The sequence below is a fragment of the Girardinichthys multiradiatus genome, chromosome 19 (genome assembly GCF_021462225.1).
Source record: "Girardinichthys multiradiatus isolate DD_20200921_A chromosome 19, DD_fGirMul_XY1, whole genome shotgun sequence".
In the NCBI taxonomy this organism is placed as follows: Eukaryota; Metazoa; Chordata; class Actinopteri; order Cyprinodontiformes; family Goodeidae; genus Girardinichthys; species Girardinichthys multiradiatus.
In genome coordinates, this window is record NC_061811.1 from 23,333,118 (window position 1) to 23,354,606 (window position 21,489).

A 21,489-nucleotide genomic window follows, 5' to 3' on the forward strand; every position below is an offset into this window, starting at 1 on the left:
ACTCAACACCAAACCACATGTATACACACAAAAACACACAGATATACAGGCCCTGCTTGACAACCACCAAGTTGCCTTGGCACTGGTCAGACTGGAGCGGTTCGTGAAAAGCAAAGGAGACTCACGAGAGAGTTGGGGCTTTTGTGTTTGTGGAGTGTCACACTTCATCACGAGGGAAACCCGTAACAGGCCCGGGAAGACCTTTGAAGCTGTGGGAGGGGTGTGTGGGAATCGCCTCTGTGGCTACCTCTGATGTCAGATTCAATATTCTGATTGCAGGCCATTTCCTGGATTAGGATTGTGTTTGTCGGCTGAAAGGGAAACTGTCAGGGGGGATAGTATATCAGAGAGCAGACGAGCTAATCACCGAGTCCCACTAGACAATTTGCAGATTATAAACGTTTTCCCCAATACTGTGATGCTTCTGTTTGTATTTTACAATGGCATCCATATAAACTGAAGCTTTTATGCTTTATATTTTGTATCTTTGGCTACTCTTTTTTGCATACCTTCTAAAAGTGTTCATATGTTTTATGGTTATTAATAATGATAATGAACTAAACAGACTGCAAGACATGTGGTTTCTTTTGAGGACTTATTTAATGTTTGATTTGGATAAAACTTCAAGTAAACCATATATCTGAGGAGTTTGGATTTCTAAACTGAGAATGTCTTTGTATATACTTAAGAGTAGTTTTAGACAGCAGGATCAGGTGAAAGCAATGCATGCAGTTTGCTTTGACTCCTTGATAATTAGAGGAATGGTGGCACACTGTAACAGACCACATCCTTTTGGCCGGAACTTCACAAGCCTCAACCACTAAAGCCCTGATTTGATTCTATGAGGCTAGTAGCAGGGAAGGACAATCTAATCAGGGAGAATTATGCAGGAAAATACATTTGTCCTTAGACAATAAGGGATGGTTGGCTGGCTTGGCTGATGGGAAGTTTCCATTTGTAGTGCACTGCGTGGATAAGGAATTAGTGATTTCTTTTAGATTTATTTTGAAAGTCCTGGTTAAGGCAAAAACTTTCCATTAAGTGCAATGTTTATTTTTGTACAAGCAGATATAAACTGCCAGTCCATTAGAGCAGCATTGTTTTTTCCCCAATCCCACCAAACCTTTTACAGCATACTTATTTTGATTCTGCTGGATTTTGACAAAATGACCCATTCCTGTACATCCTGGCTGTCCAGAAATGGTTTTACTGATTATGTGCCTTACCACATCTTCCATATTAAACAATAACAAGATGTAACACGCATTCTTTGCGGCACTAGAGGCCTTTGTTTTGTCATTTTTGTTGAAGGTTGGCAGACAGGAAATGGGGTGAAGAGAGGGGGAAGACATGCAGCACAGGTTGCTGTGGCTGTGACTCGAACCAGGGGACAATCGCGTCGAGGGCCGAAGTCTCTCTATATATGGGCCACACACTACCGCCCCGCCAAATTTGCATCCCTGTTTTTGCCTTTCCAGTTGCATTTCTCTTATTTGATTTCATAAGGTGAGTTAGGGGGAAAAAAGGGGGAAAACTGGTTCTGCCAAATCCTGCATGCAAAAGTTGCATCAAGCAGACTTATGAAATCCGAGGCCAAAGCAGTCTTCTACCCCTACAGGAAGTAACAAAAATACAAATATGCCAATGATGTGTTTTTAATACATATTGTTCATGTAATAATGTTCAAAGCTGAACAAGCTCCACCTACCATGCCTTGCGAAAGTTTTCAACTGTCACTGCACGTCACTCTGATCTCACCATACCAATGGGAAGCACAGTGGAGAAAGCATCATGCTGTAGGGAATCATTTTGTTCAGTTGGGACAAGGAAACTGGTCACAGTTGATGGTAGGCTGGATGGAGCAAAATAAGGGGCAATCGTTGAAAGAGACATGTTACAAGCTGCAAAAGACTTGAGACAGGGACATACGTTCAATGTCCAGCAAGACAGCGACCCTAAACATACAGCCAGACAAAATGGAAAAGTTTGGGTCAAGGCATTTTTATTTTTTTGATATATTACATATAAGCTTTACCATTAATATTTAGCTTTCAGGTTTGATTACTGAAGAGGATCGCAGGACTAAACACCTGTGAATCTGTGAACCAATCCCATGTTTCTGAAACAATGCCCTAGATGTGCTAAACTGTTAAAGGCATTCTTTGTTTCACTTTACACTTTAACTTCTTTGTGTGGATCTGTTACACAAAATGCCCAATAAAATACATTAAAGTTTGCTGAAATCCACTTTGAGATATGTTCATGACTATATTTCTGAATTTCATTGGTCTTTTGTTGGAATCCCAGTAGTTGGTCACAAACTATTTGAACTGTTAAATGTATGTCCTACTCATTTATATATGATCACCTATTTTTTTAGCTGTTATTAAATATGAAACACATTTGCAACTTTTCTAACTGCTGCCTAATAGATCTACTGTTAATCATATCAGAAGTGCAAGATAAATAAAAGCAGCACTCATTCAACTTCACTTTAATAATTCTTCTCTAAGCAAACAGGCACTTTCCTTGCAAATACATTCTGTATAATAATCAAATGTTAGGCTATCAGTAAATTATCTCATGGCTTTTACTAAACAGCAGCAGCTTATGAAGCAAACCATTCTTCATCCATTTCATCCAATTCTTTTCTTTTGTTTAGAAGCCAACTGGAACAGGCATACAAGCCAGATTTTCATTGGGCAATTTAGAAAGAGCGAGAAAAAAGCTCCCTCAGTTACTGTTTGCAGGCTGGGGCTGTTGTTAAGGACGATGTCATGATCAAACACAATTTGGATCAAACCACGACCTTATTTAAATTCTCTCACATTTGCAATCAAGGACCGATTAGCCTCAGACATTAATGAGCCCACTAATCCATTTGGACCCTCATGATAACAGTTAATTGTCTGTAAAAATGTGTACAGATCCCCGTTTGGGTTGTTTACTAACTGATTTGGATGTGGTTGGGCCCTAAAGAGATATCATTATGCTGATAGTTCTTTGGAAAATGAGCCCCTGATGGAGAAAACACCAGAGTGAAGTAGAGTTAAAAATACTCAGGGCTGCATTCTGCTATCACTCACTTGAGTACAAATATATCACTGCTTCAGCATAACATTTGGCTGTCATCAGTGCTCATTCAGCTTCATCTATAGTTAAAGTTACTTTTTTGTTCTGCCCATTACACTTTAGAGAAAGAAGTCAAGGATCTGTTTCCTTTCTGTGATATTTTGTTAATTTAATATGAACAAAAAAAGAGAAGAAATTGGACAACCAGATGTTCCAGAGAAAGGGATTAAAGATTATCCATCTTTGCCACCTGCTTTATGGTTGCGGCTTCTTTGATTCTTCCGTCCTTTATCCAAAAACAGGAAAAGTATGGCACCACTGCAAACCTAGCAGATACATGGCCGTCCAACTATCCTGAAAGACCAGACAAAGAAAGCAATCATCAGAGAAACAACCAGGAGGCCCATGGTGTCTCTCAAGGAGTTGTGGAGATCTACTACTCAGGTGGGAGAGTCTGTCGGAGGAACTGCTGTTTATAAATTCCACATATATGGAAACAAAGAAAATAAGCCATGTGGAGGACACAGTGAACATGCGAAAGAAGGTGATCTGGACAGATGAGACCAAAGGTGAACTTTCTGGCCCACATGCAAAGCCTTAAGCGTGACAGAAAACACCACACATTACCCTGAAAGCACCATCACTACAGTAAAACATAGCATCACACTTTATCAATACTTTTCTTTAATAAGAGAAAGAGAAGCTGGTCAGAGTTAATGGGAAGATGACAGTATTTAATTACAGGTAAATTCAGGAGGAAAACCTGTTAGTCTGCAAAAGACTTAAAACTGGGGCAGAGTTTCAGAAGGACAGCAACTCTAAACCAACAACCAGACCTACAATGGAATGGTTTAGACCAAATTATATTCATGTGTTGGAATAGCCCAATCAAAGTCCAGACATAAATGCATTTCAGAATCTGCGGTAAGTTAAACGTTGCTATTCATAGACACTTCAAATAAAATCTGGCTGAGATCAGGTTTTTTCAATGAGAAGAACAGGCACATTATAATTGTAAAAAAAATGGAAACAATGGATCATTGTCCTATATATATCAAGAAAAGAAATAAAGAAAGACAGGTTGTGATAGTGCAATGAGCTTATTTTGTTTCACAGCAGAGTAGCTGACTACTCAGGCTGTAAGGTATTTGCAAGAGAGACAGGCTGGGGGAAGAAACTGTCTGTAGTTTTTGCAAATAGTGCTCTGTAGCGCTGACCTGAAAGTAATTCAATTCAATTCAATTCAGTTTATTTATATAGCGCCAATTCACAACACATGTTGTCTCAAGGCACTTCACAACACTCAGGTACATACATTCCAATTAATCCTAACCATTGAACAGTACAGTCAGAGTTAGTTATTTATTCAAATTGGATAAAAAGTTTTTCTGTGTAAGGAAACCCAGCAGATTGCATCCAGTCAGTGACTTGCAGCATTCCCTCCTCCTTGATGAGCATGTAGAGACAGTGGACAGTCACTGGCAGCAATCCCTCATACTGAGCATGCATGTAGCAACAGTGGAAAGGAAAAACTCCCTTTTAACAGGAAGTAACCTCCAGCAGAACCAGAACCAGGCTCAGTGTGAGCGGCCATCTGCCACGACTGACTGGGGGTTAGAGAGAACAGAGCAGAGATACAAAGACAACAAAGAAGCACTGATCCAGGAGTACTTTCTATGGGAAGGAAAAGTAAATGTTAATGGATGTAGCTCCTTTAGTCGTTTCACCTAGAAAGAAAGAACAGATAAACTCTGACCCAGTTTTCAAGGTTAGAGTCTGAAAGAAAGCACATACAGTTGGTTACAGTTAAGCTCAGTCAATCGCCATGTCTAGGAGAGAGAAAGGGTTAAACACTAAAAGACAGGACTATGTGGATCATTGGTAGAGAGTGAGCATTAAAAAGTAACAGTCCTAACAGTTGTTGCCCATGATATGTGGTCTGCAGATATGTTAGCTGCCCTTTTCCTGACCATAGACTTGTACAAGTCCATTTGGAGGCAAGGTTAGCCCCGATGATCCTCTATGCAGACCTAATTGTTCTTTGTAGATTTGACCTGTCTTGTTTGGTTGTATGAGCCAAACCACACAGTGATGAACGAACAGAGGACAGACTGAATACTGGCGTTGTAGAAGATGACTAGCAGCTCCTGTTGTAGGTTGTCTTTCTTGTATGGTCTCTGTTGGGCCTCACAGTGTCAGGTTAAGCTCCAGGTGGTTGTGACCGCACCAGTGGACCAACCAATCCACTTCATGTCTGTATGCAGACTCGTCATTATCCTCGATCAGACCAGTGACCATGGTGTTATCTACAAACTTCAGGAGTCTGCTGAGGTTCAGTCATTTATGCAAGGGGAGAAAGGGAGTGAGGACAGAACACACCCCTGGGGGGTGCCAGTGCTGCCCAGCTTCACAATCAGAAAGGTGGTGATCCACTGACAGGTAGAGGCCAGCACTGTAACAATTAATTCATGTAAGCTGTGCATTCATTGACCAAATTTGATTGGTTGAATACTTTATACATTCTTGCTATTTGTAGAATCCTTCCACTTTAATACAAGTTTAATTAACATATTAAATTTATAAATTTATATAAAACTTCCTATTGTAGGAAAAAAAGATATTATGTTACTGGAAACATTATTGATTCAATTTAATTCAATTCAATTCAATTCAATTCAAAAATACTTTATTCTTCCCAAAGGGAAATGAATTGTTGTTGTAGCTCATATTTTAAAGGTTTCTTCAAAGAGCTGTTTCATTTATGTAATTATTTTCTTTTGTACAAATACCTGCAGGTCTCAGCTATTGTGTGTAGGACATAAAATGCATAATATTCCAGGCACTATTTGCTTGTTTTGTCATTTTCTTGAGGGGACTTCTACCACGTAAGTGAGTCTGTATTCTGGCCAGTCAGTCCGCAACCTTGGCCGGCCTGTTGTGACACTCAATTTATTGGCTTGTGATTTGAGGCCTTCGTTTCTCATTACACCCAAAGTTTTTGTGTCCTTGTGTGGCAAAAATTAGCTTGTGTCTCTGTGTAAATCACCTGTCATATGTACATGCTCCTTTAAGAAAAGGCCAAGGGTGTCATTTGATTCCCGCTGCCTTGCTTTCATATTTATGCGTATCATATTCACGTCCGCTGGCTGTGTCTCTGCTGAGCTATCTATCAACACTTTTTATCCCCATCGCACAAACAATGTGGACATAAAACGTTCTTTTACGTCAGCAAAATGCGGCCACAAATAAAGTGTGAACAACACACCTCTTTATTTGTCTGGGTAATAAACAAAATAAATTAAAAGCAATAAGTGACACAATTTGCATTAGTCAAGTACTTTGGGCTTGGGCTTTAATGGGTATTACCTGTGGGACAGAGGCTGTAATGTAAAGTATAACTCAAGAATCAGAAGACATAGATGATATATTAACGAGTTCAGAAAACTGAAGGACAACCAGACCCAGGAGGATGTGTCCTGCTTTCCCAGGACAGGGCAATTTTTCAAACGAACATATCAAAGGAACATTTTGAAAACTGTATCACTCATTTTATTGAAAGACATTTGTAACTGAGGTCAAATAAAAAATTTATTTGCAGTTGTTTGTCGTCATGATGAATCAGATGCACTTTGGTTCACCTGCAACACTTTGTCAGATGTTCATTGTGGTCATATTAAATAAAACAGGAAATTGTTATTGTAAGCTATCATAGCTAAGTGGAAAATAAACAAAGAGGTAAAAAAAAAATAATTATGGATTTACTCCATTAATTAAAAAAATGTTATGATAAAATAATGACAATAATAACTTTTGGGGGGTTTAAGTGCATATATTTATCCCAATTGGAGATTTCTTCAGTTGCCTTTTTTAACTAGATAACCCAAGTAAATGCATAAGGCAGTTTGGTACATCCTGAATTTAAAACAGTTTTGAACAGCTGAGTTCAACTTCACTCGTCACACTCAAGCCTGATTACTGCCACACCTGCAGAATCTAAAAATCACTGGACTAGATCATCTCTAAAGGCTTAAAGATCTCAAAAACAACATAGAAAACAGGTCCTAATCTGGAAAAAATTCAAAGAACAGATAAGAAACAAAGTCACTGATATCTATCAGTTTGGAAAGGGTCACAAAGCCATATCTAAGGCTTTGAGACTCCAGCAAACCAAACGTAGAGCCATGATCCACACATGAAAAAGACATGGAACAGTGGTTAAACTTTGAAGGACCAAAATTATCCCAAGATTATATTGATGACTCATCTAGGAGGTCACATAATAACCAAGAACAGCATCTAAGCACTGCAGGCCAGACTTAAATCCAACTGAGATACTGAGATGACCATAAATAGACCTTTCATGTAATTGTGGCTGAATAAAAACAATTCTGTAAAGACAACTGGGCCAAAATTCCTTCACTCTGATGCAAAAGTCTCATTGCCAGTTATCGCTAACACTTGATGGCTGTTGTTGCTGCCAAGGGTGGCACAACCAACTATTAGGTTTAGGGGGCAATTACTTTTCACCTTGGGCCAAGATAGTTTGGGTTGCTTTTTTCTATAATGAATAAAAATCAACATTTAAAAATGTTCTTTGTATTTACTCAGGTTATCTTTATGTGGCTTTAAAATGTGTTAAGTGATCTGAAACATTTAATCAGACAAAACAAGCAAAAACAGAAGAAAACTGTAAGGGGGAAACACTTTTTCACAGCACTGTACTTTATAGCTATATTTATCTTTTAATAAAGAGATCTTTACATTCAGCCTGTTCTGGCTGTATTACAACCAAAATGATGCCCATCTGCAGGTTGTTGATTTTGTCAATTATTCCCAAGGAAAAAATAACACAAAAGAAACAAAACAACAGCAAAAAAGGGAATCTAGTTAAAAGTAAAGGGATGAAAACACGTCTCTCTCAATTTTGTACTCTCAGACGGAATTAGTTGCCTTTGGCCTGCTTAGGGGTAGAAGGTGAGGGAAGCGCACAAAAAGCAGTGCAATTATTCTGCTCTGGCACAACAACAGAGAGCAAAAGGAGCATCAAAGACTTTCCTCTGAGCAAAAAAGGGCTCCCTCAGAGGAAAAGCACAACCTGTGTGTGAACACCACTGCCTGGACTTTTTTGTCCTCCTTCAAAACACACGAAGAAGTACAGTATCTACTACTGTAGTAGATTTAGTCTACTTTAAACTTTGAAATTGTTTTTTTTCAACCTTTTTGTAAAATACATACATATAATATATACATGTGAAACAAGACTAAAAACAATAACTAAAAGCATTTAATTTTACATTATCTACTGTTAGGCATGTGAAACAGACACATTTTCTTCCTATATTTTAATTCAAATGCAACATACCGTTCAGGCCACGTTTTTTTTTTTTTGCCACTGGTAACATTATCTCACAATTTTCATGCATTAGTTATTGTGAGAAAGATCCCAAAGTTATGTGCACACCTGACAATCCCTTAAAAAAACTAACTGAAGCATTTGCTATTTTTGCCACCACAACATGCACAGTGAGTATGATGGTAAAGAAGGTTAAAAATTTCTCCATTAGAACAATTTGATGCCAACTCGTTGTTTGGAAATGATAATAGGACAAAAACGCCTTTTCTGTCCTACCATCATAAACATAAACCTGTAGAGTTTTATGACTGAGCTTTTTAGCAGCAAACACTCCAGGAAGAAAACAAATAATGAACATGTGGTAAAGCACCTTCTGTCTTTTTAGGTATGGTGGAGGGTCTGTTTCAAATATCAGGAATTGTTTTTCCAAAAACAACCCATGGTCTTTGCTAATAAAGTGTAAATATGTTGTCTTTGAGTTTGGTCCAAAACACATAGCCAAATCACAGAAATGGCTCACCAGACACATATAAAGTATGATATGTTGTTTTATTAATTATAAAATAAACATGTCTGCACATGCCCATCGAACCTGCCTGAATTGTTGGTTGTGTTAAATGCTAGGACTATCACATTGGCTTTCAGTTAGTTGTAAGTATTTTGATTTTATGCATTGCTGTTAGTTATTCAGTTATATTGTTATTGTGTTGTGGAATTATGTTACCTTAACACTTCATAATAATATTTTCTGCAGTGCACAAAGGTGAAATCTGAGACCATAGGATCTCATTGAACTGTCTTCGTTTTTATTGTTTCTATCTTTTTCTGTGATTATGTCTCATGTTTTTTATGCTTTTATGCGGTGCTTTTTTCGTTTTTGATGTATCAGGTTTCTTATTACTTGTTTTTCTCTCAAAGCATTTTTAATTACCCTATGTATAAATGGTGCTGTACAACTTAACTTGTCTTGCCTTGTGAAGCACTTTTATTGCTTTCACTAAAAATGTGCCTCTTAAAAACACAATAACCTAACCATTCTGTGAATACTGTTAATGCATAATGTAAAGAATTATATTTTATTGTTTGACGTTACACTGACTGAAATTATTATTATACAGCTTTGGTATTGTTGCTGGAACAACAACCATTTGGTGTTCATCAAAACTTAAATAAAGTTTTTATTTTAAGGTTAAAATAGAAGCAAATTTTCTTTCAGGCACATTAAAGGCCCTCTAACATTTCCAACGGGGTCCTCGTCGACCCGGAAGCTTCCTCTCACATGTTGTGTACATTTACCGGTTGCTAAGCGCACTGTCACTGGTTTCTTCTCCGTTTTTAGAGGCTACAGACTCATAAACGGGTTATAAGAAGATGAAAGTGGTCGCGTTGATCAGGTAATCAAAACCCTTTGTCTTAAATGGCTCATAGTTCCGTTTTGTGTTCGCAGAACATCAAAACGAGCAACTTAAAGAGGCTACCATCATTCAAATCTAGACTTTATAAGTTTTTAATAATTGACAATAGAAGTGTATACAATTAATTCAAGCGTGATATTTGCATCTGCAACTCAGACCTTATGATAACTGCTTCATTTTCACTCCTTTAACTCTGGCTTTACCTCTGTGCCTGTCTGGTATGCTGTGTTCCAGTGGGGGCAAAGACAGCTGCTACAACATGATGCAGTGTGTTGCTGCTGGACACAGGATAGTGGCTCTGGCCAACCTGCGCCCCGCTCACACAGGTGAGGAAAATGCTCTGATGTGGTTTACCGGGGTTCCACAGAGGTCCTCAGAGGCTACATTTTGTATTTGGGTCAGCCAGTTGGACCTCTTGTCGACATATATTTTTCTATGTCAAGGAAGTCTTACACTTTCTCTAAATAACTTAATTTAGCTATTTTGTCCAGTTGCATTGTTTTAGGTAACTTATGAGCATGTTCATTTTTGAAATATAAATGACATATGATATATGAAAGTCTTTTATCAAAAAGAAAACCTAAAACAAATAATTTGAATAAAATAAAGCCTGTGCAATAAAACTTGCTTTTGTGTTTGCTACACTGAGAGATTTGGTTCATCTTAAAGAGATAACAGCAACAATTGGCCTTTCCTTTTTTCTGCACAGTGGTAAGTCCAGCCATCCATCTATCCTCTATACTCACTTAAGCCTTACAGTGTCAAGGGAATGCTGGTGCCTGTCTACAGTGGTTAAAGGCTGAGACGCAGGGTACACCCTGGATAGTCCATTGTAGTTGTATGCAGAGCAACACAGGAAAGCCACAATACCCGAAGAGAACCCACGCATACACAGAGAGGACATGGAAACAATACAAACGTTCCCGAATGGGATACAAACCCAGGACCTTTATGCTGCAAGACAAAATTGCAAACCACTCCTGCTCATGCATTGTGGTGGGATTTCAAATAGTTGTCCACACTGCTTCAATTTTTGTATTGCTATGTGCTTTATTTCTACACCTGATTCTCGAATAAGACTAAATACACTCACTTTATTAGGTACACCTGTCCAACTGCTCATTAACGCAAATTTCTAATCAGCCAATCACATGGCAGCAACTCAATGCATTTAGGCATGTAGACATGGTCAAGACGATCTGCTGCAGTTCAAACCGAGCATCAACATGTGGAAGAAAGGTGATTTAAGTGACTTTGAACATCGCATGGTTGTTGGCGCCAGATGGGCTGTTCTGAGTATTTCAGAAACTGCTGATCTACTGGGATTTTCACGCACTACCATCTCTAGGGTTTACAGAGGATGGTCGCAAAAAGAGAAAATATCCAGTGAGCGGCAGTTCTGTGGGCGTAAATGCCTTGTTGATGCCAGAGTTCAGAGGAGAATGGCCAGACTGGTTCGAGCTGATAGAAAGGCAACCGCAACTCAAATAACCACTCATTACAACCAAGGCATGCAGAGGAGCATCTCTGAACGCACAACACGTCGAATCTTGAGGTGGATGGGCTACAGCAGCAGAAGTCCACACCAGGAGCCACTCCTGTCAGCTAAGAACAGGAAACTGAGGCTACAATTTGCACAGGCTCACCAAAATTGGACAATAGAAGATTGGAAAAACGTTGCCTGGTCTGATGAGTCTCGATTTCTGCTGCGACATTCGGATGGTAGGGTCAGAATTTGGCGTCAACATGAAATTTCAACATGAAATCCAACCTGCCTTGTATCAACAGTTCAGGCTGGTGGTGGTGGTGTAATGGTGTGGGGGATATTTTCTTGGCACACTTTGGGCCCCTTAGTACCAATTGAGTATCGTGTCAACGCCACAGCCTACCTGAGTATTGTTGCTGACCATGTCCTTCCCTTTATGACCACAGTGTACCCATCTTCTGATGGTTACTTCCAGCAGGATAACGCGCCATGTCATAAAGCAGGAATCATCTCAGACTGGTTTCTTGAACATGACAATGAGTTCACTGTTGTCAAATGGCCTCCACAATCACCAGATCTCAATCCAATAGAGCACCTTTGGGATGTTGTGGAACGGGAGATTCGCATCATGGATGTGCAGCCGACAAATCTGCAGCATATGTGTGATGCTATCATGTCAATATGGACCAAACTTTCTGAGGAATGTTTCCAGTACCTTGTTGAATCTATGCCACGAAGGATTAAGGCAGTTCTGAAGGCAAATGAGGGTCCAACCCGGTACTAGCAAGGTGTACCTAATTAAGTGGCCGGTGAGTGTATATACAGATGTAAACATGCTCATCAAATCCAGCACATGTAATTGCCACTGTTTTTTGTTTTTGTTTTTGCACCAAATCACAAATGATCAGAGAGATGGAGAAAAACACTGTATTAACTCTAGGTCCTGATCATAGGACCTTACCAAATGTACAGTAATTATTTATGTCCTTGTCTTTAGATAGTTTAATTTTATATGATGCTTTTCTGTTTTAATTAGGGGAGCACCACTTTTCTGGCCGATCACTGATTACGATCTTTAAAAAGCTTGACCTGCCAATTCCGATTTTGGCCAATACCGATTTTCTTTATAACTGACACTGTCAGGTGTCATGAGGCCACAACACACCTTCAATATTCCAATCTTATGTTATCAACAGTTGTGAACTGTGCACGTGGAGATGTGACCTGGTGGGCAGAGTAAAAATTAGCTGGCAGAGCAAAAGAGGACATTGGGTGATTTTCAGACCATTGCGGAGGTAGATGAGATCGGTTTCACATGTAAGTATCCGCCTATTACCGATCACCCAAAATTAAGGAAATCGGGGCCAATCGGTGCACCCTTAGTTTTAATGTTGAGTTTAAAACAAATTGAATGATTAGGACATGATATCCAATAACTTTATTCCTTTTAGGAATTATGTATAGTCCTAAAGGGAGCCTATTGTATTTGTCATTTCACAGTGAATTGCTACACTGTATTTGCATTTTGTTTCACTCCTGCTCATTTCGACTCCACTTTGACAACACTTTCCCTCATGCTATAGATGAGTTGGACAGCTACATGTACCAGACGGTGGGTCATCAGGCTATAGAGCTGTATGCTGATGCAATGGAGTTGCCTCTTTATAGACGTACCATTCATGGTTCCAGCTTGGACACGAGCAGAAACTACAGTGAGACAGAAGGGGATGAGGTGGAGGACCTGTATCAGCTACTGTATCTTGTTAAGGTAGGGTTCTCCTCAAGATTTTATTTTAATTTTTTTACCATTGCCTCATCCTCTCGTTTATTGAACCTGCACATGAGTAAAGGGGCAGTAAACTGCTGCACAAAGAATGTAAACTGCTGAAAAAGGGTTTAGAAACCTTTTTGTACTGTAAAATGTCAGCTAAAGGAAAAGGTTGAATAGCATGAACTGGCAACTGCAGTCCAATCAGTTTAAAATCCCCTACATTACAGGAACAGCCATCTCACACCTGCAGCCTACACCAAAATCAGAATATTTTTGTAAAGGTTTTGATTAACAGGCCTGTCCATTTCCTTTATATTCACACAGGACTGAGTCTGCACAGCAACATTAAAAATCAGCTAAAATGAGAATGGTCTCTGTAGAACGCCACTGTGGGACATCAGGAATGCAGTGCGCTCCCCAATATGAATGATGGAGCTTGAGAGTTCCTTGATCTTTTGTACATGAACAAAGCTTCTATGGCGCGATCATGGCTGCAGCATGTTAGGATCCTGAGTGCTGTGTGGAGTCCTCACACCTAAACATGATTAGCAGTGATCCAAGTAATTAAATATCAGCATGTGATCTCCACAGTGCATGAGTAAATGTATCTCACCTAACAGCTTAAATGACACACAATCTAAAATGCCTTGATCCATCCCTTGCACATGGAGATCAGTATACGCTGGGCTCCTGGAGCAACAGGGCTCCCAGTTGTGGACAGGCATACACACCTCCAAATTGTGCATGTAGGCTGTTTGAGCGAATTAACTTGCTGCAGTTCATGTGCAGTTCATGTGCAAAATGTTCCTGTCAAGAGAAATCCTGTTACTATATTTAGTTACTATAGTTAGTTTACTATAGTTCAGAGAATGAGGGTGGGAATGAAGAGAAGGAGAGAACATCTGAGCAGCAGCTCATAGGGTTTAGAACATAATTTTACATAATCAAGGAGCAACTCATAAAAATCAAATTCAGACTTTGGTCCTTCGGCCTAATTACAAAAGCAATCAATGAAAAACAAACAGTCTGAATTTTGTGTGCAACATCCTTTTCTGTGCACTCACTGAGATATGTGCACCAGATGAACATGTTTGTGGAGGGATGGCATTGTGGATGGTATTCAGCGCTCTTTACAGAAACCATCCTAATCTGCATCTCACGTTGCTGAAAGTTCTGATTGTATTATACATCCACCACAAAGCTGAAACTGATGGTACACGTGCAGAAACTTTTCATACATTGGAAGAATAAAGAGATTTTAAAGAAAATTTTTAGTGCAAATGTGATACCTATAGTGTGGGCAATGTGGTTGAGTCACGTGTGAAGGTGGCCCTAGTGAATGGTTGATAATGTTTTCTGCATCACAAAGCCTTTTATGCAAATATGCATACGCTTAATTTATCAATCCTGAACTACGTAGCAAGATTTGTGACTTATGAAGTAATTTCAGGATCTGTTTGGAGTTTTCAGTATTATGAAGCTGGTTCACCTCTTATCTGGGTGTGTAATCCAGGCCCACGGGCTTTAAGCTTCACACGTCTGATCTATGATGTGCAGTATGAAGCACTTCCACGGGTCTCTTGAAGTTGCTGTGTTTTGTCAGGTATTATTTCTCCAGATGTTTTTCAAAATGCCTTTTTTAAATGTGAAACCGTTCCTTATGTCCACCCTTTTCCTTCTTCCTGGTGACGCTCACTTCCTGCCGGTCAAAAAGATTAAGTCTCATTGGGTATTTTCAAACCCTCCCCATCCACTTTTACGCTTCCCTCGTCTTCACCAAAACCACAACTTTCTTTTGGCATGGAGTCCTTTTGACTATAGTTATCATAATTTTATATGAGCCTTTATTTATTTTCAGTCTGCTTTTGCTAAAAAGAAACGTCATTAATAGATTAACGTAACCTATGAATGATGTATGATGGATTCCTAACCTTCGGTTTGCTCATACTGCCACAACGAGCTGCTACTTATGTAGCATCAGCTGAGCTGCTGCACTCTTCCTAACACGTGTTATCATGTGCAACTAATCTGCTCGGAAAAGTAAAAAGTCATGTTAGCGCTTTTAGTCTGTCTCATTTATTATGCCATAACTACACTTCTACGTGTAGTAAGTTTTCTATTTGCCTCGGTCTGGAACAATGGTGTGAATGCTGCATCAGTTGATCAAAGTTTTATGTGCAAAGTTGGAGAGAGGTGCCCTTCAACAATGGCTTCACAGGAAGTTCCTTTTTTTTAAATCTCAGTTGACAGAAGATCAGAAACAAAAATTAATCACCGAATGAATATTTCATCAAATAGCCCGTTTGCCAGGACGCTGAGAAAATATTCATTTGATGGCAAATTATGTATGAGGACCTCGGTGGTCCAGTGCGGTGCAGGGGTGGCTGACTGACAGCTTTGAGATAAGTGCATGTGTGGTTAACTCAGCGCTGCCTATCTGACCGCCTGCAGCCATTAGGAAGCTACCTGGACAGAAACTTCAACAGCAGCAAAAGCTCTTCCTGCTGTCAGCACAAACAGCGTGCGGGGATTGATCCTGTGTAGTGTTACACGTTATCCCCGCTGCACCCCTACACAACCTCTTATTTTAGCCAGATATGTCAAAATTTAAAAGCCTGTTATGGATTGTGGGGGTTATTTTTCAGAGGAGCGTTAGCTTGATGTGCTGGAAATGAGACGGACAGTGTTTTCTCGTGGTCCTTTCTAAAGAGCTGATGTAGAGACATGTTTATCTGAAATGCAGGGCTGCTCCGGGGCCTTAGCATGTCCACACATTCAGACTTAGTGGCAAGGGCCAGTAAACCTGCCCAGGGGCATTTCAAACCCTCTGTCTGCCTTTTTATCATCTCCCATATAAATCGCCTAGCTTTACACACTCTTTTAAATGGGGAAACCTCTTGATGTAGTCTTTTGCTGTGATTCTAGGCAACTTCCCACAGCCTGGTTTCTGTTTTTTATACCGTCTCATAATCATTTACATTTAAATCTTTCTGTTGCATGTGATGCAATGCCATCCTTGCCTGTGGCCATTCCTCTAATTGCAAAAGCCTGCTAATTTCCCATTTCCAGGGCTCGTCTGGCCTGACCTCTCCAGTCTGACTGGCTATAGATCAGGCCAGTGGGACTCCCATGGGGCCCTTGCAGGCCTGCAGAAACTCCAGTCATGTCCCCATTTACCCTTCTCACCGTCATCAACAATCCTTCACCATAAACAACAGGCTTCCTCTTTTGCTTACTGAGTGATGGCAACCATAAGAGTACAACTAGATGGCTCAGATTTCAGTTTCAGCTGCCACTCTCTAAAGCTGTTTCCCACTTGGACCTTGTGCTCTGCATTTATATCAGTGATCAGTTTCATTTATTTTGTCAACCTTCCTAAAATATGCAACTTTAACCAAATCATTTAAATGTTTTATGGTAATTTTCTGTGTGGTGAGATTCTGTTATTGTTTTTAAAGACAAAAAGCAAAAATTTATATTTGGGTTTGCAAACTATTTATTTTCAGGTAGTGGATAAATTGATGGGTGAATGAAACTACTAATTAAAATATTTTCAAATTAATGTTTTGTCATAAAATAATTAAATAAAAATCAATCATTTCTGAAAATAGTTTAAAAGCAATCTATCAGTCACACGTTTTTATAGTGATTCATAAAACACAGAAAAGGTCACCTTAAGTAAACAAAGAAAGCAAGGAAAATACATTTTATTTTAACAGATGTAGTGAAGAAACACTAGAAATAAATAGAAAATAAATAATAAATAGTAGAAAATAAAATAAATAAATAATCCAAGCTTGAAAGTTACTCTTAAGAAGTTTAAGTTGATTTCAAGTTACAAGATCATATCTGGCAAAGAACACTTGCATACAGATGAAAGATTTTTTTCTTCTCTTCTCAGATGCAAAGTTGATGACTTTTAAAAGCGGATATTCCTCCCTCCTCGTCCTCCTCCTTCTGCAAGGCATACACAAACCTGTATCATGAGCCAACAGTGCCATCTATGGCTCATTCCCATTATCTGCCAAGCCAAAGTTGTCTGAGAATGTTTTAAGCCATTCAGAAAATTCAAAGGAAGAGATCATATTCTTAAGAACCTTTGTTGATAGATGGGGGAAAAAAACTGCAATTATATTACAAAAATGAGCTTTCCTTTCCCTGGCAGTGGCAATATTGGCAGAATGACAATGTGGCTCTTCAGTTGGCCTCTTTGCTCTCATCGCTGGCTGTGCATGGCAGCATTTCTTTGAAGTGTGTAACCTGATAGACATGCAAGCCATGCCGTACCCTGTCCCATCCTGCTAGGTGCAGATCTTTGAACTCTTCCTTTGAGAAGCTGAAATAACAGTTTTGGTGAAGTTTTCGACGTATTATTTGTTTCTCTTTTTTTTTTTTTTTGCTTGATGCTGCATTTTCACTGAATAAATTGCATCTTTGTGTCATCTGGGTGAAAAAAAATACAAGACTCTTAAGTGCAAAAGGATTTTTTTTTGTTGTGGTTTAGGCTTTAAACCCATTTTCTTTCAAATGAGAGTGCTGCCATTGTGAAGGCTCATGAGTTACAAAATGTGATTTTGCGAGTTGTGTGACCATACTTGACTGTGAGGTTGGTCTGCTCTGCTTTGTATGATCTGCTATGATGTGTGATACAGATCAACAGTGTCAGTCACCCCTGGCTGTATCGCCAGTCTCCCTTCTGCCCAAAGCCTACAAACCCCTCATATTAGTCATATTGCATCCCTCAAGTCCTATATCCTGTGACCTGACATAGTGGCTCTTTATGCCCCGTGACCTCATTTTGTGTGTGTGTGTGTGCTCCATGCACGCTCGTCTGTTCAAGGTCATTTCTAACCAGGACCCCTGTTACATGATAACAGGTCTATCTCTGTTCTCCTTGCACACCTTTCCACAAGTTTGCCCACTTTCAGCACTTCAGGATAGACAGAAGTGCTCTCACTCCTCTCGCTCCTCTCATTCATCCATGCACTCCTTTTCTCTTTGTTAGATCCCACTCCCACATAGCTGTATTTAGTTTTTCTTGAAACATAAACAGTGTTTTTAGAAGGAAGTCAACATGTACAGAGGTGAGTTTAAAAATATTGCGTTTTTTATCTTTAGTTGCTCAATCTAGCGGTAGATAAAGTACATTACAAAAGTGTCAAGTTATTTATTTAATTATTTGTTTTCAAAGTTTTATCATGTTACAACCACAAACTTCAACGTGATTTTATGAGAAAACTGTTGAAGTAAAAGTAAAATGTGAAAGTGTCCTGTGCATTTTTAATTATTCAGCCCCCCCGAATCATTACTTTGTAGAAACCTTATTTGTTGCAATTACTGCTGCAACGTTTTGAAACCATAGTCAGCCAGTCTTGCTTTGCACATCAAGGGAGTAACATTTTTGCCCATTGTTCTTTGCAAAATAGTTTAGACTCGGTCAGATGGTTGGAGAGTCTCTGGGTACATCATTTTTCGAGTCTTGCCACATATTCTCAGTTGACTCTAGGTCTGAACTTTTACTGGGCCATTGTAAAACATGAACATGCTCTGACCTTACCCATTTTATTGTAGCTCTGGCTGTACGTTTGGGTCGTTGTCCTGTTGGAAGTTGAAATTCTGCCCAAGCCTGAAGTCTTTTTCAGCCTTTAACATGTTTTCTTTCTCTACCATGTTTTAAGGGTGGTGTGCAGTGTTAGTTTTCCACCACATACAGTTGAATTATGGTCTGATCTCACCAGAGAAGATTACTCTACATATCTGCTGTCTCCCATGTGTGGCTTGTGGCAAACTGAGAACAGCCCCTCACAGAATTTTATCAACAATGGTTTTTTTTGCCATTCTTCCATAAAGGCCAAATTTGCAGAGTTTAAAACTAGTTTTCCTGATGACAGTTTCTCCCACCTGAGCCGATGATCTCTGCAGCTCCTCTAGAGTTATCAAGGGTTTCTTGGATGCTTCTCTGATCAATACTCTCCTTGCCTGACTTGTCAGTTTAGGTGGACAGCCATGTCTTGATAAGTTTTCAGCTCTATCATTTTTCAGACTATTACGGGTGAAAATAAAGTTTGAAATTATGCATAATTTTACCCTGACGTTTGTGGTTGTAACATGACAAAATGTGGCAAAGTTCGAAGGGTATGAATTCTTTTGCAAGGCACTGTAAAAAATAGAAAGCGAAAATGACTCTATCACATCGACTCTGCAACCTTTGAGCTGATGAATAAAGACAAAGACATTGAAGCTCATTAGAGTGATGAGGAACAATAGATGATATCTACGCATATGTTCTATTCCGCCAGCTCTAATTAGCCAGGCTGTAACATCTCTGTCACAGTGAGACCCAGCTCACAGGAAGATAGAAATGTTACTCTCACATCTAATTTTTTATTAATCCTTTAGTGTTTGACCTCTCAGAAATAGAACTTTGAAAATAGTTATTTTTACTGTCATAGATAATCTTTTCACATATGAGTCCATTGTTTTATATTTGCTTTCAGGGGTCAGGGATGGGATATGTTGGAAGAAGTCTTGAGGAGGCACACTGAGACCTTTAGCCTTTTTAGATAAAAAAAAAAAAAAAAAGCCCTCCATCAGATGTGGGTTTAAACACCTTAGCGGGATAATTCTTCTCTTGAACTCCATGTTTCCCCTGACCTTTATTAAATACACTCCCTACTCCCCCCCCACTAACGGTATGTTATTGACATCTGCACACAAGAGTGGGGCCCTTGGTGATTGTCGAGGCAGCCCGTCCACAAGTCCAAACAATCCTCTTCTTTTAGTCTTCCCTCACACTCATGCTTTCTACCTTTCCTTTTCTCTCTTGTACTGCTATCGCACTTTCATCCGGACTCTTCAGAAGCCGAAATGCGAGCGTCCTGATTGAGGTGCCTCCTGCTGTGAAGAGAGAAGGCAGAATAACTGAAGGTAGTGGAGGAAGAATGGAGAACAGTGGGGCAGGCAGGAATCTGTGGTTGAACCAGGAGCCTTGTAGTATTGATTAGGCAGCCGAGGTGTTATGAGACAACATGTTGAGGTGCGGTGTGAACCATGAAAGGTGGTGGGGAGGGGTGGGTCAGAATCAAACACCCGGCCGTTCTCTGATTACCAGCATGGTGCCGCATTAGACGTACATTGGGGGCTCAACAGGAAAATGGATTTCTTTAAAAAGCTGCTTAATACATAAATCATGACCTCTGGGGTCACTGTGAAGGTTTAGAAGATCAGATCAATAACAAAGCTAATGCAGGGTTGTTGTAGGTGCTTTGCGGTGCAGAGAGACATCTAAATGGTGTTATTGGAAGTCGCTTACAGTTAAGGGCCAACAGACAATCATTTCTGCGAAGGTTTTATGGTTGCAGGTCCAGTTCAGTGAATTTGAAAATCATCAAAAACTTTGGTGTTTTTAGTTATTTAGTTTGTAAGGTAAAACAGGGACAGATTCATTGCATCCAATATGACATATTTCAAGCGTTTATTTCTGCTAATTGTGACGATTATGGCTAATGAAAACCCTAATGAAATGAAGCTAATGAAAACCCACAATTTATGTTCTTAGGGAATTTAAATATTGTATTAGAATAACGATAAACTGTATTTTTAAGGCATGAATTTCAGCAAGGATGCACAGTGGGGCAGTTGGTAGCACTGTTGCCTTGTAGCAAGAAGATCCTGGGTTTGACTCCTGGCCTGGGGACTTTCTGCATGGAGTTTGCATGCAGAGTTTGCATGCATGTTTGCATGTTCTCCACACATGCACTTGACCATGCATGCGTGGGTTCTTACCGGGTACTCCGGCTTCCTCCCACAGTCTGAAGACATGCCTGTTAGGCTTATTAGTCTCTCTAAATTGTCCTTAGGTGTGTATTGCCCTGCACTGGACTGGCGACCTGTCCAGCCCATAGGCTGCTGGAGATAGGCACCAGCTTCCCCGCGACCCACTATGGAAGAAGCGGTGTAGAAAATGACTGACTGAATTTCAGCAATGTCAATATATCATACAATGTATGCACACTATACTTGGTTGGGGCTCCATTTGTGTAAATTATTGTATTAATGTGTTGCGGCATGGAGACGATCAGCCTGTGGCTCCGCTGAGGTGTTAAAGAAAGCCCAGGTTGCTTATAAAGTGGGTTTAAGCCTATCTGCATTGTTGGGTCTGGTGTCTCTGGTCTTCTTCTACAAAATACTCAATAGATGTTCTTTAGGTTCTAGGTCAGCCCAGTTTGCTAGCCCATCAAGCAAAATGAACGTAGTCATTAAAACAGGTACTGGTACTTTTGGCAGTGCTGACTTTGGACTTGACAAAACCCAGTGGATAAACACAGCAGACGACATGCCAGATCAAACATGACTGTAGATATTACTGGGCCTCAAGCAACTTGGACTCTGT

General features: G+C 39.7%; 1 protein-coding gene across 1 annotated transcript in view; it reads left to right on the forward strand.

Moving 5' to 3' along the window:
• The first annotated feature begins 9,686 nt into the window (after window positions 1–9,686).
• Window positions 9,687–21,489, forward strand: part of dph6 (diphthamine biosynthesis 6) — a 93,614-nt gene continuing 81,811 nt past the window's right edge. The window contains exons 1-3 of the mRNA XM_047346241.1: window positions 9,687–9,819; window positions 10,075–10,166; window positions 12,910–13,094. Coding sequence (XP_047202197.1) covers window positions 9,797–9,819; window positions 10,075–10,166; window positions 12,910–13,094 — 300 coding nt within the window. The 5' untranslated portion in view covers window positions 9,687–9,796. The remainder of the gene's footprint in view (window positions 9,820–10,074; window positions 10,167–12,909; window positions 13,095–21,489) is intronic.